The sequence below is a fragment of the Trifolium pratense genome, linkage group LG6 (assembly GCF_020283565.1).
Source record: "Trifolium pratense cultivar HEN17-A07 linkage group LG6, ARS_RC_1.1, whole genome shotgun sequence".
NCBI lineage: Eukaryota > Viridiplantae > Streptophyta > Magnoliopsida > Fabales > Fabaceae > Trifolium > Trifolium pratense.
The window spans coordinates 4,011,980-4,035,203 of NC_060064.1; the positions used below are offsets into that span (position 1 = coordinate 4,011,980).

At 30.7% G+C, this 23,224-nt stretch overlaps 4 protein-coding genes across 4 annotated transcripts; 2 read left to right on the top strand and 2 right to left on the bottom strand.

The window, feature by feature from the left end:
* Positions 1-662: 662 nt before the first annotated feature.
* On the bottom strand, positions 663-3,172 carry LOC123891137 (DEAD-box ATP-dependent RNA helicase 13-like). The gene is made up of 5 exons (XM_045940959.1): positions 2,446-3,172; positions 1,726-1,866; positions 1,489-1,647; positions 973-1,051; positions 663-884 (listed from the first exon to the last, which is right to left on the bottom strand). The coding sequence occupies exons 1-5, from the start codon at positions 2,482-2,484 to the stop codon at positions 823-825; spliced, it is 480 nt and encodes a 159-aa protein (XP_045796915.1). The 5' UTR covers positions 2,485-3,172; the 3' UTR covers positions 663-822.
* Positions 3,173-5,218: 2,046 nt separating this feature from the next.
* On the bottom strand, positions 5,219-7,081 carry LOC123891135 (zinc finger CCCH domain-containing protein 1-like). The gene is made up of 4 exons (XM_045940957.1): positions 6,854-7,081; positions 6,615-6,674; positions 5,647-6,482; positions 5,219-5,521 (listed from the first exon to the last, which is right to left on the bottom strand). Exons 2-4 carry the CDS (start codon positions 6,664-6,666, stop codon positions 5,420-5,422), a joined length of 990 nt encoding a protein of 329 aa, XP_045796913.1. The 5' UTR covers positions 6,667-6,674; positions 6,854-7,081; the 3' UTR covers positions 5,219-5,419.
* Positions 7,082-13,020: 5,939 nt separating this feature from the next.
* LOC123889100 (sulfated surface glycoprotein 185) lies at positions 13,021-13,533 on the top strand. Its single transcript, XM_045938299.1, has one exon. The coding sequence runs from the start codon at positions 13,021-13,023 to the stop codon at positions 13,531-13,533; it is 513 nt and encodes a 170-aa protein (XP_045794255.1).
* An 8,363-nt stretch (positions 13,534-21,896) lies between these two features.
* Positions 21,897-22,715, top strand: LOC123891138. The gene has a single exon (XM_045940960.1). The coding sequence runs from the start codon at positions 21,994-21,996 to the stop codon at positions 22,489-22,491; it is 498 nt and encodes a 165-aa protein (XP_045796916.1). The 5' UTR covers positions 21,897-21,993; the 3' UTR covers positions 22,492-22,715.
* The last annotated feature ends 509 nt before the right edge of the window (positions 22,716-23,224 follow it).

The window sequence follows — 23,224 nt, forward strand, 5'->3', positions numbered from 1 at the left end:
ACAACAATAAATTTTTACGAAGAAAAAAAAAATTAGAGAGGAAAGAAAGCAGTTTCTCAGAATGCAGAGAAAAGAAAAGTAATTTAAAACTGAAGAAAGTGAAGAGTATTTATAGGCAAGTAGGGAGCTGAAATCAGAGGATTTTTAGGAGCTGAGATAACTCAGTCAAAATTCCAAACGTGGCTAAAAAATAGGACACGCAGGCACACGTATTATTTGACCGTTTTAACAGATACAAATCTGTTCAGACTTGGTCTTAGCACATTTAACATGTGCGAATTAAGGGACACACTAAAAGAAATTTAAATTTCAAAAATTTCTTTTTCTTAGTATTAAAAAATTAATATATCACCCAAGGGCACACCCTTGGATTGCCACCTTGTGATATATAAACACTACCAAGTGGTGTGATTTTTCCAATGTGGGACTCAAAGAGCCTTTTTTCAATTCACACTACACATGGTTCTAACAAATGTGTTTACTTCAATACCAAGTTTCCTCTTATTCCTTCATCATGTTCCAACATATTCTTGTATCACACAGTGAGACTCTACTTGAGAAGCAACCATTTGCAATTTTGATTCAAAAGTGTGTTGGCGTGGTTCACCGCAATATCAAACGCAAGCTTAGGTAATAACTAACAAAGATGATGATTAGATTGCTACGATAGAAACTATATCTGTGTGCTGACATATTCATACAAAATTCGTTGTTCTAAAACAAGGCAGGAGAAACAACAGACGCTGCCATAAAAAAATACAGTAAATCGTGACAATTTTGTTGTAAAATTTCACCTAATGTATAAGTTATATGAATAAAAATTTATTCGGCCTCATCCTCCTTGTTTTGCTTTCTCTTCTGCTTTTTACGTTGATCACGTAAACCTGAAAAAATATACAAGGAATTACCAACCGCTGGTAAAAATAAATAAATAGCAAGGAAGAAAAAGATATGCTAAGACAACAAAATTACGTGTTTTCTCCTCTTTTCTTTTTCTTTTCGAATTCACGGTATTTTTCTGTCGTGTTGAATCCTTGATATCCATGCGCACCTGCAAGTTACAAGGGCAAAGAAAGAACGAAACAAAACAAACATAAGCTCAATTGAAGTAAGCTGAATATCACTCTTCTACTATACACATATTCCTAATATTTCTGGCACAAGAAGCTTAGATACTTCGTTCTCAAATAATGAGGAGCTTAACAATCGTCAATAATATGCAGCCACATTATTAACAAAGTTTGATGCACGAGATATTTGTTATAAGCTATCACTGATGTCACGTGACACTGAGTAGATGATAGTGTATAAAATTTACACCGACACGTCGGCCAAGAGCATTTTTCTAGACAAAATTAACACGTCAAACTCTCCTCAATTTACTCATCAACCAAAGAAATCGTATCTCTTAAACTTTCCTCATCCTTGTAACATCACAAAATAACAATTTCCAGAATATGGAAAAAAAAGTGTTAAACATATACATACCTCTTCCCCAGCACTCCGAAGTGCATGAAGTGCGTCTACACAATCTTGACCGATCACAACAAATTTTCCCTTTTTGCCGAATACTGCACCCTGGCGATCACTTAATTTTTGCCTTGTTAATTGTTGCAATTGTTCCTGAAGGAGGGGTGTTACACCAGCCTGCAAAGAGAACATAGCGTGCATCAGTGGCCAAGTGTCATTTCTAGTTGTTTTTGCCAAAAAAAAGGGAGTACAAACCGTCTGCAATTTCTTCAATTGCTTAGAGATGGCTTTCTTTTGCCTACATTTATTAACTTGTTCCTCCTCACTGTCATAATTTTCAGTGACTAAATCCACTGAGCTAGCATTCCGATCAAACCAGCTTTTTTCTGCCTTCTCCTAAAATAAGGAAAATTGAATGCACAATATAAGTACACACCTGGTTTACACTAGTTGAAGCAGTTCCTTAAAAGGAAAATAGACAAGGATACGAATTAAGATAATCAAGAAACTACAACCATGGATTAATAAGATGAGAGTAAAGAATGTTTTGGCGACTTCATGTATGTGGGTGTTTGTCTAATTTTCTCCTTTCTATCTTTTTTGGTTGCTTGGAATACTTATCTTTCAATTTTTAATGATTAACATTGATACTTTTTGTGATCAGCAATATTGATCAGGGACGGATCTAGACACAAAATACCAGTGAGGCTAAATTTAACCTTGAACACCATTTTTTATATAAAAAAGAAAGAAAAAAAATTAATAAAAGGAAAATGCTAAAAAGAGCTCTCGAAGCATTAATTAAGCATACTAATATAAAAAATTTATCTTAAAATTTGTGCATTTCATACCTTAAAAACATAAAAAATTATATTTCTAGCATTAACTTTATTTTTAATTTCTTTTTTAGAATGATTAACAAATATTTAGGCCACGGTTTAACATGACACTTAATAAAAAAAATTAAAAAATCACCTCTTTGGTGAAAGTTGAAACACTCTGCACTCCATACATTTTTTTCTTCCAGACTCTCTAGTAATATCTAGAAATTTCTTTGGTGAAACACAAGATATAACACTATCCCTTTTTAACTATTCTCTCTTCAACACCCACAAAGAGAGAGATAAACAACACTCTTCTTCTTCAATAAAATTTTCAAAAACTTCTCCTTCAATCGATCTCTTTAAGAGTAAAATTAAACACTCAAACTCTCTTTTCCCATTGAATTGGAGCTGTCTCACAACAAATTGATGTCTGAAATTCCTGTAGAGAGATTTTCATTTTTCTTTGTTTCATTTTAGATCTGAAATCTCATCCTGTAGAAATTTTGAATAGGAAAACTTTGTTTCCTTTAAGACAAGGAATAGGATGAAATCAAGGGGAGGTTGTGATAGTAGACTGGTGGTGGTGTTCAAGTGACAGACGAGAGAGTTAAAATATTAAAAAAAATAAATCCTGAAAATCTGGTGTGGCTAAAGCCACACCATGCCCCTACATGTGTCCGTCTAAAATTTGTGCAATTATCCAAAATTATTCTAATGACAAAGAATTTGAAAAACGCCTTCTCTTGGGTAATTAAGGAGGATATAAGTTCAGATAATCATCATCAATTTGAAAATCCTTTCTTGGTTTTCGGTGGCGGATCCAGAAATGTTTATTAGTGGGGGCTAGAAAATATTTTAACTAAAGAAATATATTACGATGTTTTACAAGATATACAACTATAGTGATTACAAAAACTCAAAATATATAAAAACTTCATTATATAGATTACAATTAGCATCTACGAGGTTTTATATTTCGAAAATGTTCGATTATATTTTTAATACCAACATTATAAAATTTGTCACTATATATCTATATATGTAACTAAAAACCATTCAAGAGAATTAGAAGCAAGAGAAATAGACAAATAGTGGTTAGGAGAGAAGAAATTGATAATGAATTAAGAGAGAAGAAGAGTAAAGTTAAGAGAGAAAATGTATAAAAATTAAGAGGCTTAACTACACATTTGGTCTCTTATGTTTATTTTAGGTTTCAATTTGATCTCTTACGTTTAAAAAGTATCAATTTGGTCCCTTACGTTTATTTTAGGTTTCAAGTTAGTCCTTACCGTCAATTTTAGGTTTCTTTAAGCTTACACTGGGTTGCAAGCAAGAATTACTCCTTACTATAGAAGAACATGCAGACAAATAGTATTGTTTTCTACTTGTTATAATGTGAAAAATTATGAAGAAGGATCAGGGCCATCTCCCACAATTTGGAGGCCCCAGACTAATAATAAAAATGGACCCCAAATAAAAAAATATATAATTTTTTATAAAAAGAACAATATATATTTAAATTGTAAATAACATTAAAAAATAATCATTATAAGATGGGATGAGTAGCTAAACTGATTGTAATATATTTTTTTTGTTACAAGAGAGAACAACTCATTGTAATATACTAACAACTAACGATTTCATATTAAGAAAAATAGTCATTGACCTCAAATAAAATTTAAAAAAATGACAAAATAAAAAAACATTGTCACGGGTGGGAATTGAAGCCACCACCTCCTCCAACTTTGAAACATTTGGAGAGTTGCTGACCACTAGGCCAACAGGCAATTCATGATCTTTAGTGTCCGAAAAACTACTCAAGGCAATAATTTAAATTATGGGTTTGAAAAAAAAAAATTGAGGCCCCATTTTTTTGGAGGCCCTGTAGGCCTGCTTGCCTAGGCCCAAAACCGGGCCTGAGAAGGATATAGAAGAGGGGGAGGAAAAACCAAGCCAAAAAAACAGTCAAGGAAATGAGATCAGTGCTTCTTTACTTTGGACCTTCCCAGTTTTTTGGAATTACGGGTAAGCGGGTACTTCTTCTTCTTATGTGAAAGCTTACCATTAGAATCGATTGGCAGAAGAATACCTTCCAAGAGTGATCTCTGAAACTTGCTCTTGATTCCCCATATCTTGTATCGATATCTAGTTGTCAGGGAAGCCTTCAACTCAGCAGTTGCATTTGATATGGCATTAAAGAGAGATTTGAATGGTCCAGGTTTGCAACTAACAATGTCAGATACAATGCGGTTCTTGCTAGTTCCTTGATGAAATGAACCTATGGTTGTCTCCCCCACCTTATCTTCCTGCTGCCCATTAGAGGAAACTCAATATCATGTTGTCGTAGTAAATGCTCGAGTCCTTGTTTGGGTTATCAATTTCAAGGCTATAAAATATGGTGCCATTTTGATTTGAAGGTCGATCTATAGCGACTAACACAATGGAGAAGGATGGGTTATTCGGTCGTAAGGACAACCATAGACACAGAACAAGAAGACCTAGGAGGCATATAACTTGCAACATCCATACATAGAAACTCTTCCCTTCTTCACACAATATTCAGCAAAAATGTCAGATAATTGAGAGAATGAGTTGAATGTAATATTAAGTGGTGGATGGTGCAGCAAGCTTTTGTATTTGAAGGGTGGGTAAGGTTAATGTTTTGAGTTAATAGATGGCTAACTAGAGGAATATATGCATAGAAAATGAGAAGCAGGTTGCCAAAGTATCAAGGGAAAAGAATATATGCATTTCTTGAGCAACATTGGATGTGAACAAATATACTATTAGAGAATCTTTGGCAATCCTCTACAGGAAGTATACAAAGTTGTGTAAAAAAAAGAAGGATTAAGAAAGTTAGAAACTCGACTAATTTAGTAGTATTAAAATGAATTACACTACAATAAGAAGTACACAGCGTGCTATTTTAAACAGATACAAATCTCTCACTATTATATATTTCGGAATCTATTAGTCAAAAAGATACAAAAATAACAAGGCTGCGTAAACCTAACATATGTTTTCAACTCATTACATAGCATCTCCATATGACCGAATTAAAATGGGAGGGAAAAAAAAAGGTGACCTCAAATAAGCAAAGACATTCATCGATTGTATTGAGGTGTTTATTTATCCTCAGCCATCTTCTTCCGTATCTCGTGAGCAACGTTAAAAATACCAAGCGTTGGCTGGTTGCAAACAAAACACTTCTTATTCTTTGCATGATGCTGCAAGTGAAATGATCAGAAAGTTAGGCATAAGTAAAAGGAAAGGGAAAAACAAAATTAAAATCACTAAATAACTTGAAACTGTTATAAATAGAAATTTATTTGCCAAAACAATAAGGATGTACCTTCAATGCACAATGCTCGCAAAAGTAGTGTTTGCACTTCGTTGAGACAGGATCCACGAATGGATTTCTACAAATGAAACATGCAAATGGTAATGCATCATCGTCGTCATCTTCATCATCGTTCAAATTGGCACCCTCCTCTTCCGCATCCTCACCTGCAGCCAATCGCATCCTCCTTTCTTTCTCGGCTTCTTCCCATTCCTTCTCCATCTGCCACCCAGATTTGTAATCCCCTCGATCATGCATAAACTTACACGAATCACCGTAACCACAGTACCCAGTCTCCTTATAATCTTTACATATATCAGGCTGATAATCAAACCTAGCCGACACTCTTATATGAGCCGAAGCCCTAAGAGGACCGTGTGAGCCGCCAGCCTTTTCACCAGAAATTGTGTGCTCTCTCCGAAATCCAGCTTTATGATCTGTGTAATTATTCATTCCCTTGTATAATTTTCCATCTTCGGAGCCAGTTCCCTTTCCCTTAAGAGTCTCCGATGCTTGCTTAAGAGCTCTTTCACGCCTAGCACGAGCATCATTCGAAAAATCAGTCTCAGTCTCAAGAGTTGCTGTTGCTTTGCTGTCATGTTGAACTTGAATCTCTTTGGATGACTCAAAATGAAAGCCATGTTTCTCAGATTCTTCCTTCTGTTCAGAAGATGCAGAGCTTTTCGAAGAGCCGGAGGAAAAGAACAGCTTATTATCAGTCTTTGTATTCTTTTTCTGAACATGCATCAACGATTCTTCATTATTCGAATCATCCTCATTATCTTCATTATCAATAGTTCTCTTCCTTATATTCTTCTTATTAACTGGTTTTCGGAAAAAACTGCACACTGGAAATAAATAAAATAAAAAAAAAAAAAAAACATATTAACTAAAAATTAACGATAGTACTAGAAAACAGATGTGCATAAGATAACAAGATTGTGATTGTCACTGATTGTAATGCAACTAGTTTTACATACCTTGTTCAGTTTGTTGGTTGTTTTCAGCGGATTTGGGTTCAGAATCTTCCATGATAAAAACTGTTGATTTTTCAAACAAAGCAAACAATTCCCAATCAGAAATATATATTGACAAAATCAAATAATGTAATTCAAAATCATAAAACAGATTACTTTAAAGTTGAATCAGAATCGAATTTGGGATTTAAATTCGGAATTGAAACTAGGGTTTTGAATGGGGAACAGTTGTAAAAACTGACCTAAAGAAGAAATCAAGTTAACGAGACCAGTATGGAAATTCCGATGCGATGACTGAACAACGGACGGAGGCGACGGTGAACAGTGATCGGCGTAGAATACCGGCTGGGCGGAAGTTAGGGCTTGGTGGAGGGAATTGGTGAACCGTTTAGATTTTGAAGAGAAAGAGCAAAATTGAGCTACGAAGAAGCCGCTAGGGTAAACGGGCAATGTAATTTTTTTTACTTTATAAAACTATGGTTTTTTCTTTGGGAAATGATAGATATCGCGAAGAAAAAATCACGAGGATTTCACGAACAAGCACTATGAAATTAATCACACCAATAACTTAATGTTTCTCTTTGTTTCTTTTCTCTCTCTTCTTCAAACACCATTCTTTTCTCCTCTTTTCATTTCATATAATAATAACAACCAACTCTCCTTCATTCTCTCCTTTTACTCTCTCCTCTAATTTCATCATTATTGTTTGCACTAATCTATTAGTACCTTGCTGCAAAAAAAATCCAAGTATTTGTCTATTTTTTTAACAAACTCTTTGTTGGAAAAATTGTCAATGGTTGAAATATTATGGCTGAGTAAGATAAGGGGTAAGGTTGCTTCTGGGTTTCTCTTGGTGAGTGTTGATTCATGGTTAATGGATGCAAAATGGATTGGAGTTAATTTGAGGTGTATAGAAAATGAACTTTGCTAGATTATTTTGTTTTTGTATAAGCCGAACTTTGCTAGTTTTTTGATGGAACGTTGCTATATTTAGTAGGCAAAACAATGTCAAGCGGTTAATTAAAAGGGTAAAAAGCGGTTCGTGGAATATTCGTGGAATATTGCTTCGCTGTATATAGCAAAGCTCTTTTTCTTTTCTTATTTCTTATTTGCCTTTTTATATTCATGTTTAACTTCTTCTCAAAGACAAGATACAGTAAATCTTTTTTTTTGTTACAAAGATACAGTATATTTTATTTTTTATTTTTTTTTACAAAAAATCTTATTTATCTTGGAAACCTTAAAAAAATCATATTTATCTCGCAAAACAATAAGTCATATTTATTTATTTATTTTGGTCCGCTGATGTTTAATCTTTTAATATTATAAAAACTGATAATTTTTAATTGTTAACAATAAAAATATTTATTATATATTTATAGTTTTACACTTTTAAGTATGGGTTATTTTTTAAATTAGGTATCGTATGCGCAACTGAAAAGATTAATCATTTTACAAAATTGAGCTACGAAGAAGCAACGCTAGCCGCTAGGGCAAATGAGAAATGTAATTTTTTTATTTTACAAAACTATGATATGATTAGCTCTTATTTCTTTTCGCGTAAATTGTCAAATACCCCTGAAATTTGGTATTAGGCAAATATTCCTCAAATTGTAAAAAGTCAATCAAATTGCCTCCTGCTCCGTTTACTCCGTCTATTTTTATGCCATGGTTGTTAACTGCATATGTGGCACCTGCGAGTCAAAGTCCACATCACTGAGACTCATTTAAGTGGGGGTATTTGATCGAAATTTGTACCAAATATACTATTATAAAAGTCATATTCAATGATGTTATGAAATTTTAACGGTCAAATATCCCATGAAATTTATAACTTATTGTCAAATACCTTCGGTCAAATTGCCCATGTGACGTGGCATCTAATACTATACATATCATCATGCCACGTCACCGTTTATTAGCCACATCATCGCACTTAACGGAACAAACTAACGGAGGGGGCAATTTTATTATTCCCTCCGTCTCAAAATAATTGTCACATTTTCCTACTGCACACTTGTCGATGCACAATTTTGATCATTAATATTTTTAGTTGTGTATTATTAAAAATTATGAAAAATTGATATTTTGATAGTACTAATTGAGACAAATCTAACAATATCTCATATGCTAATATTTATCTATTATACATTGGTAAAAAAAATATGGTCAAAATAGTTTGTATGAATAGTGCACACGGTCAAATTGTGACAATAATTTTGGGACGGAGGGAGTAACATTTTACAATTTCAGGGAGAATTTGCCTATTTCCAAATTTCATTGAAGTATTTAAAGAATTTTGAAATTTCAGGGAGCATTTGGCATTTCACTCATTTCTTTTCTTATCTGCCATTTTATATTCATGTTTAAATTCTTCTCAAAGACAAAATACAGTAAATCTTATTTATTTTTTTCTTTTACACAAAAATCTTATTTATCTCGAAAACCTTAAAAAAATCTTATTTATCTCACAAAACAATAAATATATCATATTTAACCCTTTTTTTTGTCTACTGATATTATATATATAATCTTGACCATATATATATATAATCTTTTTATATTATGAAGACTTATAATTTTTAATTTTTAACAATAAAAAAAAATTGACCAAAACAAAAACAATAAAATAAAAATATTTATTATGCAATTATAGTTTTACACTATAAATTATGAGTTACTTTTTAAATTAGGTATCTCTACGTACAACTGAAAAGATTCATTTCTTTAGTATTTACTGTGGACGTAAATGAATGTTAAACTCTTCTCGATGGTTTTAATGTGTAGAATAGAAATATGTCACAATACTATTTCCAATCAAAACATGTGGCTCGATGTAATGAATATTGACCGATAGCATAGGATATATAGTGAACTGGTACAAAGAATATTTCATACCTTCCTTTAGAGTTAATAAAATGGGCTAGTTCGTACAGCTTGGTTTGTCAAGCCTACTAAAACATGATGTTTTCTCTTTAGGCCTCCCATGTATTTTTTATACCCTCAAATATTTCAATTTTGCTCTTGCAAAAAACTTCGGTTCGCAGAAAACGAAATTTTTTCTAGTTCAAATTAAGGGAAAATTCGTTTAACAGAAACTGAATATTTTTTCAAGGCAAAAAAAAATTGGTCTATAGCAACCGAAATTTTTATTGAAGGGCAAAAAAGTGAAATTCAGGAAGGCAAAAAGAACCATGAGGGGCCTAAAGATAAAACATATGACTCAAGCCTTCCTTTAAGGTTTTTAGTCAAGCCCAAAAATATATGCTAAAAAGAGGGGCAAGTCCGAATAGGCCACGAATTGCCCAAAGCCCGCAATAAATAAAAAATGGAAAAATAAATAAATTTTATCATAAGTCTATATAACAATAAAACAGATGATTTAAGGTTTAAATTTTACACATCTTTAATGGTCTATTTTTTTCTATTATGTATTCTTATATTTTATTAATATATTATCATTTTTTTTAATAAATATTATATATTCATTTATTTTGTATTATGATGACATTATTTATTTTATTTTTTTACAATGAGCTGTAGATCGAATCCAGAACCTATAACATATTACCCAAATATGTTACCACTAGATCAAACATAGTGGCTTTGATGACATTATATTTTAAGTCAATTCTAATTTGCAACTATTATGATGTGTCAATGAGTTACATTTGATTGTATTTATTTTTATTTTTTAATAACATTTGATTGCACATCGGTAATGAAACAAAACAAAATAAAAAAATGTACTAAAAAATATAGGGTCATGCTAAACAGTGCCCCTGGGGCACTAGTTAAGCATACTAAAAAAAGAAACAAATGAAAAAGTTAATGATGAGAGAGAATAACTTTTTACATATTAAAGCATTGAATGCACAATTTACGAGATAAAATTTCCATATTTATATCCTTAACTAGTGCCCGGGGGCACTGTTTAGCATTTTCCAAAAATATATTATCAATGAGAAGTATATAGTTATGAATAAAAAAAATGAAAATATTGAAGCTGTAAAGATTGGCACGTTCTGTTTAAAATCGCACCACTGAAAAAACTGGATTCTGGCAATCCATACGTCATATGTTAAAAGTCAAATTGTGGCGCAATCTAGCATGGTAGTGTTTTTAAACATATTGAACTTTTGACTATAACATGTAGAATTAAGGTATTTTAATGATTAAAATGATTTCGAATTCGCCTAAGACATTAGTATTGTTGTCAACAAATGTTTGTTTCGAGTCGAGACATTAGTCTTTAACTATTTTGTTAATTCGTAGTGATATTAAGAATAAATTGTTATCTATAACCGCAATGACCAAATGGTAATAGAAAAATTATTCAAATATACCTATAATTTTAATTTTCTAGGTCTGTTTGGCAAGTCAAAAAAACTAGCTTTTAGCTTTTATCTTATGGCTTATAAGCTAAAAGACCTGTTTGGTAACAGTCTTTTCATAAAGAGCTTTTAGCTTATTTTGCTGACTTATAGCTTCTTTTTCAGAAGTTATTTCAAGTAGCTTATGAGCTTATAGTTTTTCATTTTTTCTTCCTCTTTTACCCTTATTATTTTAACTAAAATCCATATTTACCCTTTATAATTTATTATCATTAAAATTTAAAATAAAATAATAAATGCATATTTTAACGTTGCTTCTTTTAAAATCACATGTATATAGTATGTTTTAACGTTGCCGTATTATATATTTTCAAATATGAAAGCTAAATCATTTTTTTTTATCAATTCATAGGTACATACCTTACTATAATTTTTTGTTGAAACAACGTACCTTACTATAATTAACCATTATATACTATATTGTGAATATATTTTGTTAGTTTTTTTTTTTTGTTATTTTTTCATAAAGTATATCAACTGAAAGGAAAATAGTTTTTTTAAAAAAATTAAGCATATAAAAATTAGTTTAATAATAATATTTGAAATTTATTGAATTAATAAACTTAAAATATTGTAAAAAAAACTAAATAAACTTAAAATATTAAATTCTAAGTATCTTAAATAGTAATATTAATTTGATAAAAAATTATTGAATTAAAGATGTTCTTTTATGTCATTTTACATTTATCAGTCAATTGAAGCGTTAATTTTACCAAAAACTTCAATCCAAAGAGTAAATAGTAATATTAATTTGATAAAAAATTATTAATTTGATAGTAATATTAATTTGTTAAAAAATTATTGAATTAAAGATGTTCTTTTATGTCATTTTACACTTATCAACTAGAAGTCATAAGCCATAAACTATCAGCTAGCTTATCAGCCATAAGCTATTTTTGTCAAACAGAGCCTCCGTCAATTATTGTGATTCTAAGAACATGAGTATAGTGAAAAGAGGCAGTGTTCTACAATGTAGTGAATGAAGTTCGGATTTCTAAGTGTCAATATTTTTTTCTGAGCATTTTAGGGAAAAAGTTTCCGATAATTTAGAATTCGGCTGCGAAATTATAAAATTTTTGATTAAAAGTTATTCTCATCAAAAATCAAATTCAAATTCTCTCGAATGATTCACTCTAAGAGAGATTCAATAATCATTGAACCTAATGTCTTTTGATTTAAGTGTCGACATTTAGTGGCCCATATTATCTTGAATAAAACTACATTCAATAAATGAAACTTATTTTAGATTCAAAAAAGATTAATGAAAGTTATTAGAAAAACAAAACAAAAAAAAAACAAGAGAAAGAAAACGATGTTGTGTGAAAGCATACAAATATACTATCGGCACATATATCCTACGAGTTGATAGAATCCCGCCGCTTCAATTTTGCATCTCATCTCATAATAAATCATACTGCAATCAACTTGCATACGTTGCCGACAGTACAAACTATAAAGTATAAACTATAAAATGTCACATTAATACCTAATATATTGTATTCATCATTCCGACGTTGAACGTTACGATTATGCAGGATAAATCATCTGTTGACTTCACTCGAATCTTCGTTGATTGCTCTACTATTGGGCCCTACTCGACAATCTAGGAGGGAGATCTCCTCGGAAGTTGGGCCTTAGGCCCATTCCATAACACGTATCAAAATAGAGTGTATATAGGCGCCTAAAGAAAATTTCCCATTTTTTTAATCATCACTCCACTAATGTCCAGTGTGTGAGTGCAATGAAATCAATAAAATTGTGTGTTTTAGAAGCTATGTTCGCTAGATTTGATGATGAGACAATGCCGTAGAAGGTAAAACACCGACAATTGGTGCGGTCACCAAAATATTGCTATATTATATATCATCATAAATAAAATAAAACGTCCACAATTTATATCACTTAAAAAAAAACAATTCAAATCCTCAATTTTGTGTTATATAATAGAACTAGCTAGTATATTTATCTTGCTCTCAACAAAAACAAACAAACACTTCCCAACTTAAAAGCACATTATGGCTAATTTTTTGCCTTTCTTGCTTACTTTCATACTTGCATTTTCATCTAACACCAAAGCTTCTTCATTAGTAGCAAAAGACCAAGTTCCATGCACAATGTGTGCTGAGTGTGAAAATCCATGTCAACCTCTACCACCTCCACAAGTGATAGAGTGTCCACCACCTCCATCACTGCCTCCACCACTGCCGCCGTCACCACCACCTCCACTGCCGCTGGCAATTGTCGAATGCCCTCCGCCTCCACGGCCTCCAAAGTCACCATGTCCAAATAATTGTGACATGCCACCAATGACTCCATACCCACCACAATCATATTTTCCACCGGGAACACCATTTTCATACTATGTACCGCCAGATTATTATAATCATGACAAGAATAACGGTGAAACAATGATGCCATTTCAATCAATACTCTTCTCAAACCGGAATTTTCACTACTCTATCTACTCCATGATTCAGTGCTTGATTTCTTTGGTCTTTCTTTGCTTTATTCCATATTGTATACTTTAGGTGAATTATTAATTTTGGTAATTCATGGTCCTTATAATTTGTGTTTTTGGGATCAAGAGTATCTCTACTAGTTTCAAAGATTTGAATGACAAAATTGAATGCTAAAGCCTAAAGTAAAATAATGGTAATTATCACATAGATATAGTAGTGTAGGTCAAACTGCACAACAGTTTTTAGGGGGAAGAAAAAAGAAGTGAGGCAAAAGAAAAATAACAAGACTTAAACTTTTTTTTTGAAGAAGCTAAATTAACTTACCCAAATTGGCATTAGAGAAAATCGAACCTCAGACCTCAAGCCAATACCAAATATAACAAGACTTAAACTAGAGCTGGTTAAGTGTTAATTGGCTGAGTTATTTGTTAGTGTTGAATCTTGATATGGTTATTTTCTTGTATTATTCTAATCAAATTTTTTATTTGCGTTTTAGACCTGTTTGTTACGGATTAATTAAAAAATAATTTTATGTACAATGATCATCCTTGATTTAATTTTAGTTTTTTGTTTTATATTAATCCTAGGATTCTCATGAGTTATGATAATCCGATTTATTTTTAGTTTTACGGAGACAAAAAATTAACCTTTTACTTTATTATTTTTAAAATCTTTTAAATGAATACCTAAAAAAATAAAATTGTAGGGCATGGAGCCTTAACTTTAACATATTGGGCACAACAAGATAGATGATGTGGGTCTTCCGTTTTCCTATATAGTTCAAAATTGCAAATTACATCGTAAAACTATTTTATACCGTCGGTGCATATCAATTAAACTCTTATTAAAAGCACAATATTTATAGAAAAATTAAAGATAGTAAAATTTAACGGACTTTTGAGCGAGCAACACGTGGAGAGCCAAATCCAACGAGATAAATGTCACATAGATAAAACTAAACTTAATTACACTTTTACTCCCTTTATCAACACCAACGAAAATAAAAAATTTAAGGAACCAACTAATTAAAATTTTTAAAAGATAAGAGACCAATTTAAAACTTAAAATAAAGATAAGGGACAAAAACTGTAATTAAAAAAAAACACAAATCATAATTTTATTTAAAATATAAGGGACTAACTAATTGAACGACATAAAAGATAGGAGACTAACTTGAAACTTTTAAAAGATAAGAGACCAACTTAAAATCTAAAATAAAGACAAGGGACCAAAAGTATAATTAAGTCATAAAACTAATATAGGTGGCTTTATTATTTATTTTAATTTCAACAAAATCTTATTAAAAATTGTTTTTATTAAGGAAATAATAAAATCTCTATCCCTAAAAATAAAATAAAACTAAATCTCTAAAAAAAAATTGCCTTTTTCCTTTCACCAATGATGAACTCAAACTCTCCTTCATTCCGGACGAACTCAAACTCCAAGTTTCAATGGTGAATCCAAGTTTGAGGAAGTTGAAACAAAAATTCAAAAAAATCTAGTCTGCATCTCCAAGAGATTGTCTGTTAACGCATAACAGTTTTGTCCTTTGTAAAAAATGTGTCTCGATAGTTTAAAAGGTGTGTGTACTATATATAAACTATTCTTAGTCTCGATTACCAAGCGATGTGAGATTATTTTGGTGTATCCAGAACAACTTCCTCGATCGATATATATATTCTTGTTTTTTTTATTTCACCAGTTTGATTTATTAATACAAACTCAAAAATAAAAATTATTTTTAATAAGATTTATTGAAATTAAATAGATAGTAAAGTCCTATATTAGTTTTGTTTACAGTATGTGACATTTATCCTGTCATAAAGTCATCAAAATTGATCCCAAAATAGGTTGGGGATAAAAAATTAGGAAAAATTAAAATAAGTGGACCAAAAAATTAGTAGTTTTTAAAATAGGGGAACTAAAACTTAGAAAGAGCAAAAAAAAAAATAGAGGATCAAATTTGCATTTAATATTTTTTTTTATGACAATATAAGCTCATTATATATTCTTTTTGACTAATTTTTTTTTACACAACTAAAAAATAATAATTAGGAGTTTACATATAAGGGTGCTCAAATCCAATTAAAAACCGCAGACCGATTCAAAAAATCCGAAAACCACAAAAAATCGAATAATTTTGGATTTATTTGGATGTCTTTTTGTAAAACCGCTGTCTTAGATCAGATTTTTGATTGGTTTTTTAAAACCGATCCAAACCGAACCAAAACACATACATAAATTTTAATACTTATTTTTTTTATTAGTATGATATATTACATTAACCTATTCTATTTTGGTTTTTATTTATTTTAGATATTTTGTAGTTACTTCAAATCCATGGTCCCATAATATAGCATCATTCTTAATTTTTTATAGATATTTTAATACTTATTTTGATCATAGTATATCATCTCATCTTTATCAGCGAAAAAAGTTCAACTTAAGTCTTAAGACTACCCACAATGGTGTTGAATTGTGGGTGTTGAAGGTGAATATGGGTGTTGAAACCATTGTGGGAAAGGTGTTGAAGCCTTGCTGGCGGAGGGAGAAGATGAATCCATTCAACATGTTGAATCCTGACATGGGGGGACACGTGGCGATTTTTCGTTGGCCAGGACTGGCGCGTGTGAAACACGCGCGGACAGGGAGCGTGGAAGGCAGGGAGCCACGTGGCTGCTGCTGATTGGTCCGGTGAATTTTTATGATTTTTATCCTTTGAACTCAATTATCTCATTGCAAATTATTTTTTTATTTTTTTATTTTTTTACCAAAATTCGTGATTTTTTTTTTCTCTACAAATAGAGACTTGGTTCATTTCATTTGGACACAGAAAAAAAAACTAAATTTTTCACTATCTTAATCTATTATTATCTTTCTAATTAGTCTTTCTTTTGAAGTTTTAATCTTTTTTTAGTGAAATGGATCCCAACAATTCTTCTAATTATCCCAACAATTCTCAAAATCCCAACAATTATCAAAACTCCAACAATTATCAAAATCCCAACAATTCTTAATTTGTATCGTACTAATTACGTTATTTGTGTGATGTATTGCATTTTAAATTAAGAAAATAAAAAAATATTTAAATAAATTTTGTTAAGTTTATTATTTTAATTTAATTTTAATCGATAATTATAATGTTATTTAATCATAAAAACAAAAATTTAAATTTAAATAAAAATATAAAATAGAAAGTGGTGGGGTAGAGAAAGTGGTGGGGTATGGTGTTGAATAGAAAAACCATTGGAGAGGGTAAAAGTTGAATGTGTGTTGAATGATTAGGTGGAAGAAAGAGAAAATGATGTGGAGTGAAAAAGTGGGTGTTGAATGTGTTTTGATGTTGAAACCATTGTAACTAGTCTAACAAAACCCCATTCTTTTCATTATGATTTGTTTCTTTTGGGATTCATGGTACATGATCCTTCTTTGGTTTATGTGAAATTTCTTTGGTTATTTTCCTTTTGCATAATGCTCTTTAATTTTCTCTTGCAATCGTAAAAATATGGTTTTTTGAACGGTAGTTGTTTTCTTAATTTTTTATAGATAAAATATATTTTTATATTACAAGTATTTATATATTATTTATTTAAAAACCGAATAAAACCGAATAAACCGAACCGAAGTAAACCGCATAAAATTGGATTGGATCAGATATTTTTTATAGTCATTTAAAAACCGAATCAAATCACATGATATTTCCTCTTTGGATCAGATGACTTTTTGTCTCATAACCGATTCAAATCGAACCGCAAACACCACTCTTTACATATAAGAAAATGTAAATGAGATAATAGCGAAACCACAGTGAAGTTTGTGGTGTTTTGTTTGTTTCCAATATCGGTTTCCACCTCCTCAACAACCAACCAACCGAAAGACAGAGGATGCAAGACTTCCTTGCGGACTTCATAAATAACCGTTAATGTTATTTGTTCCCTTCTTTATCGGTTACTGCCTTTTTATTCTTATTTAGTCTTTTTATTCTTATTAAAAATAGCAATAGTTGACAAATAAATTTATGAAAAAACATTTATAAAGATACAATTTTTGAAGCCACTAGGTTTGGTCTAATGTTAAGAGGTCTGAGTAGTACGTGAGTAGTACGCTATAGGTCATGGGTTCGATCCTCAGCTTAATGTAAACAAAAAAAAAATACAATTTTTGTTGATGAAAATCTAAGAGTTAATATAAAAGTTTACTTATTTGCATAAACTATTTTCATAAGTTCAGAATTAAGTTAAATTCCTCTGTAAAAAAAAATAAAATTAAGTCAAATTCAAATGGATTGTAAATACATTATATCATTTTCTTTTTTGTATTTTGTTGAATCTTATCTTTAAAACCAAAATTTTAAATTTGTTTAAATCATTTGTTACAACTTTATCTTTTAGCGTCACTTTAAAAAAATGCTCAAGTATATTGGCAAAAAAAAAAAATCAAGTATTGCTAAATTTATAGATCAAATTCAAAGTTGAATACTCTTGATTGAGAATTTTACTTTTAATTTAAAAATGTAAATGTTGCACATTTTAGTTAAATAAATGATGAAAACAAAAATACTATCCCATATTATATATTTTTTAATCTATAACAATATATAAAAAGGATAGGTGAGTTTGGGATGGACTTTTTAATATATCTATTTTACCCTTGACTTAGTTTCACAACTTCCATTAACTAATCAATTTTTTTTAAAAAAAAAAGATTCAAATCATAAAAATGTGAATAAGTGGCAAATGAGTTACCTATACATGCATAATTACCAACTTAATACCACATCTATACTATATAAAAAGAGAATACAAATATTTTTGGTGTCGATTTTTCATAATACCAACAATATCCTTTTTTTTAGCAATAAAAATCTTTTATTAACAAATTCATCATAACATAAGACATTTTTTTTTGGACATAAGTTAGACATAGGCAGGCGCGTTCCGCGCCTGTCTGGCCCGCTAGTATTAGATAAATAATACACAATTTGCTTTTCCTCTATTTTCATGTGTTTAAATATGACTTTTGAAGTCACACATATCAATCACCAAAACACACAATCAACCAATTACATGCATAACACTACCATCAACTAATTATGAAGTTTAAATTAGCAAATAAATTTTTTAATATTGATAGATCATACATAATTCTCTCATTCTCGTTGTCAAATATGACTTTTGGAGTCTTGCATATCGATCTCAAAAAATACTCAAAAACCAATTATTACATGTATACACCATCAATATATATTAGAATTCGCTTCTTCAAAAAAAGTTCATTAAAACTCATTCTCCTTAATTTTGAATGTAGTATTACTAACACGAACAACTATTTCTTTCATCTCTTACTTTTTCATATCCTCTTTTATTTTTTTTTTTGGCTTAACTATACATTTGGTCCCTTACGTTTATTTTAGGTTTCAATTTGGTCCCTTACGTTTAAAAAGTATCAATTTGGTCCCTTACGTTTATTTTAGGTTTCAAGTTGGTCCTTTCCGTCAATTTTGTCACATGTGGCAGTCAATTTGCATACGTGGACTGACACGTGGCACTTGGACACGCTGACACGTGTACTATTCAAACGGTGTTAGTGACAAAACTAACGGAAAGGACTAACTTGAAACTTAAAATAAACGTAAGGGACCAAATTGATACTTTTTAAACGTAAGGCACCAAATTGAAACCTAAAATAAACGTAAGGGACCAAATGTGTAGTTAAACCTTTTTTTTTCATACATTCGTAAAATAAAAGACAATTGTATCCACTATTTACAATATTATTAAAATAAATTTACTCGTGCATTCAATATTTATGCAAATTAATTATAAGTATTACTAAAAAATGTTGGTACCTCTTCAAATATGAGGCTTTAGGCTGTTGTTCAACTTGAAGTGTGGTTAGAGTCGTCATTGTTTATGAAAATATATTAAATAAGTTATTAGTCCCGTGTCCAGGGACGAAGCTAGAAGGGAGACTAGCAAAGATCAAGATCCCCCCTAAAGTTTATTTAATTTTTTTATACTAGTATGCTTTTATATTATTGGTTTAATTTCATTTTTATCCACCCATTTTATTAAACTCGCAAAAATATTATTTTTTTTAATTGAAATTTTTGGGCTCTATTTTTAAATTTGCTATAATTTGGTCTCAGCGGATTTTTTCACCAAAAAATGTGATTTGTTGTACAAATATTAAATTTAATGACAATTTCTCTTTTGAGACTATAATCCACCTTTTTTTTTTACATAAGTTTCAATTTTTATGGCAAAATCCATAGGTTAGATCAAAATTACAAAATATGTGGAAGGTGGGCAAAAAGTTTGACTTAAAACAAAAAATAGCTCCATAAAATGCAAATTCACAATATTAACTTTGAATTTGTCTTACAACTTCTTATATATATATATATATATATATATATATATATATATATAGTGCATTTTAAAATTTAGTTTTTCCTTTACTTAAATATACTTTCATCAAAGGGCTGGCTACTTGAAGACGGAGGAAGAACGAGATGACTATCATTAGAGACATTGATGACATCATTCACTATAAAGAAGAGATATAACTAATTTTTTTTACATTATTTCCCGCGAATTTTCAAATTTGATCACCCTAACAATAATCATGACATCACTAGTGTGGTGAAAGATATGATATCTTCTAAGGTGTGTCGGAGTTAGTGGTGTAGGATGTCCTTAAAGATGAGATTTCTTGAACCCTAAGATCCCTAACTCTAGACAAAATAACAAGCCGGGGAACATGTAAATAACAACACATTATTTGTAACAAAATTCTAATGTAGAACATTTTTAGTTTAATGATTCTTCAAATTGCGTGAGATCCTTTAAAAGAATTAAGTCTTTTTATCTATCCTGGAAAAAAAATTAGATTAAATTAAACTAATAAGAAGTATTAAAAAAAATTAAAAACCAACTGATAATAGATTAAAGTAATATACCATCATACTAATGAAAAGAAAAATAAGTATTAAAATATATTATGCAGTTTGATTTGGTTTGAATTAGTTTAGAAAAATCAATCCAAAATTCAATCTAGCGGTTTTTTACAAAATGACATCTAAATACATCCAAAATTATTTGATTTTTTGGGATCAATTTACGATTTTTAATTCGTAAACCCGCCTTAGAGATTGAACGACAATAAGATAAGTCGACGGTCAATCTAAGACAGCGCTGCTTGTAGTGAACAACCAGGGCAGTACCCCTCAAATTCACATGCACAATGCGAACTCCCAAATTGAAACCTAATTGAATGCATATGACCCATTAAATTTAGTATTTCTTCGGCACACAACACTAAGAGTTATTTGTAGGGCTCCAGCTAGGGTGATAGACCATCTCATATCTCTCACCGATGCACATCATGAGCAATTCTTAAATACCATTGGATTGAACGTGATGTACGATATTATGGTATACTGTCAGTATTATATTAATTTTTATTTTTGGAAAAAAAGTTTTCGGTTTTTCCGGAAAAAGGTTTTCGATATTTTTTTGGAAAATTTTTTCGGAAAAAAAAGTTTCCAATTTTTGGGGGAAAAAGTTTCGATTCCAGATAAAAACAATTCCAGAGTTTTTTTTGGAAAAAAAGTTTTTGATCTTTTTTCGGAAAAAAAGTTCCGAAATTTTATTCGGAAAAAGGTTTCCGATCTTTTTTCTGGAAAAAGTTCCGAAATTTTATTCGGAAAAAGGTTTCCGATCTTTTTTCTGGAAAAAGTTCCGATATTTTATTCGGATATCGGAAAAAAAGTTTCAAATTTTTTTGAGAATTTTTTTTTGGAAACAAAGTTACCGATTTATTCTGGGAAAATAGTTTCGAAATGTTCACCTTAAAAATATTGCTGATATACAAAAGAGAGTGTAAAATAGAAAAAAGAAAATTATATAATACTGACGGTACATCATAATATCATATATCAGATTCAATCCAATGCATAAAACTTGTGATGCATCGGTGAGAGATATGAGATGGTCTCTCACCCTAGCATGAGCCTATTTGTAGAGGATAAAAGATAAAATAGAGAACTCCTTATAGTGGATCGTTTGAAGAAATGCGTCAAGTTGGAAGTTGGAATCTGAACATTGGATATTAACGACGATGAGAAAGAGGGTACCTGCAAAAAAAAAAACACTTACGCCTAAGTCAAAATAAATTTGAGATGAAAATGGAGGTTAGAATAATGCATAGTTTGTGAGCCGGTAAATAATTGTATACAATCTAATAAATGTAACATTGAACCGATAAATATAAAATTGAATTTGAACCACCTTAAAAAGTCAGTCCAAAAAGTACCCAAACTAACAAGATTTTACGGGTAAAACATCACAATATATACAAATTAAACTTGTAGTTATTTTACTAAAAAGCCATATATATATGCACCAAATTGAGTTACCACCCTCATAACTTTCATACCAACTCTACTCTACTCTATCTCCCTTCTCTTACATTTTGTGTTCCCTTTCCATTCATTCATTCATTTTCCGTGAGAGATCATACCCCATCATGGAAGATATCACATCCACCATGCAAAGAGGTTTCAAAAAGTACTGGAAGAGAAGAAAAGGCTATCAAATATTAAACAAGTCGAATCGCCGAAAGAAGAACACAGTGAAGCTAGGAGGAGGAGGAGGAGGAGGAGCATCCACCACCGGAAAAAAAAGAAGATGGAGGATCAAAATTTCCCCCAAGATCAAAATTCCAAAAATTTCTTCACCCAAAAAATGGATGTTATGGTTGAGAGACACCTATGTAAGGATGATGCTTGGTTTGGCTAACTCAAAGGTAATGAGTTTGTCTACCTTAGGTGACCCCACTGGTGGATTTGGTAGAACCCCACAACCTAAGGAGTACGATGATAAAATGCTTGTTCATATGTACAATTCGTTGGTCATGGGACAAGGACATTTGGTACCGGGTTCACTAGATTTACCATCAAAATTGGGCTCAGAAACTGCTTGCAAACCGGGAGGTACAAAAATGGTGAATCAAAACATTTCATGAAATTCAACTTGGTTTTAATATTTCTGTCTCCATTTTTTTTTTGTCATTTTAATTACTCTGGGTTTAATTTTATTTGTACTAATTTTTAAGGCAATTAATCAATAATATGGATCACTTCTGTGTATAGTATGGCCACTGTGATTGTATCAGCCCATTTATTTGTACTAATTTTTAAGGCAATTAATCAATAATATTTTTATTTATGACATAGAGTATTAATTCTTCTTCTTTTTTCTTGGTGAAAGGATTACTCTGCTACTAATATTAGTAGGGTCATGTTAACATGTGCACCAAGGGCACATGTTAAGATTCTAAATATAGAAAATTTAATGTTTAAAAAATTAAATGCACAAATTTCAATATATTATTTCTACTTTTGCTTCCTTAACATGTGCATTTGGTGCACATGTTAACATTTTCCATATTAGTATAACAAAGCAGGGATGATTTTTTTGTATGTGTATTAAAAAAAGTTTAACACGAAAAAGAAAACTTGGGAACTAAGCATGTACGGAAAAAATGGTCTGGGTTAAGAAAATGGTAACAAGTGACCAGTCAATTACTTAAAGTTTGGGGTAGATAGTCTGCACATTTATCAAGGTTACGTATTAATCCAAATATGCCCCCAATATTTTTTGGGTCATGTTAACTTGTGCACTAAGGGCATATGTTAAGCTACCTAAAAATAGAAATATAACATTTAATGATACAAAGAATTTAATATTTAGATAAT

What these genes read in the sequence shown, in the direction of transcription:
- LOC123889100 (XM_045938299.1), top strand. Translation starts at nt 13,021, where the DNA reads ATGGCTAATTTTTTGCCTTTCTTGCTTACTTTCATACTTGCATTTTCA.
- LOC123891138 (XM_045940960.1), top strand. Translation starts at nt 21,994, where the DNA reads ATGGAAGATATCACATCCACCATGCAAAGAGGTTTCAAAAAGTACTGG.
- LOC123891137 (XM_045940959.1), bottom strand. Translation starts at nt 2,484, where the DNA reads ATGTATGGAGTGCAGAGTGTTTCAACTTTCACCAAAGAG. An exon ending in TTCGGAGTGCTGGGGAAGAG is followed by an intron (nt 1,052 to 1,488) that starts GTATGTATATGT and finishes TGTAACTTGCAG; the next exon opens with GTGCGCATGGATATCAAGGA. An exon ending in AAGAAAAGAGGAGAAAACAC is followed by an intron (nt 885 to 972) that starts GTAATTTTGTTG and finishes ATATTTTTTCAG; the next exon opens with GTTTACGTGATCAACGTAAA.
- LOC123891135 (XM_045940957.1), bottom strand. Translation starts at nt 6,666, where the DNA reads ATGGAAGATTCTGAACCCAAATCCGCTGAAAACAACCAACAAACTGAA. An exon ending in CAACCAACAAACTGAACAAG is followed by an intron (nt 6,483 to 6,614) that starts GTATGTAAAACT and finishes ATTTATTTCCAG; the next exon opens with TGTGCAGTTTTTTCCGAAAA. An exon ending in GCGAGCATTGTGCATTGAAG is followed by an intron (nt 5,522 to 5,646) that starts GTACATCCTTAT and finishes TTTCACTTGCAG; the next exon opens with CATCATGCAAAGAATAAGAA.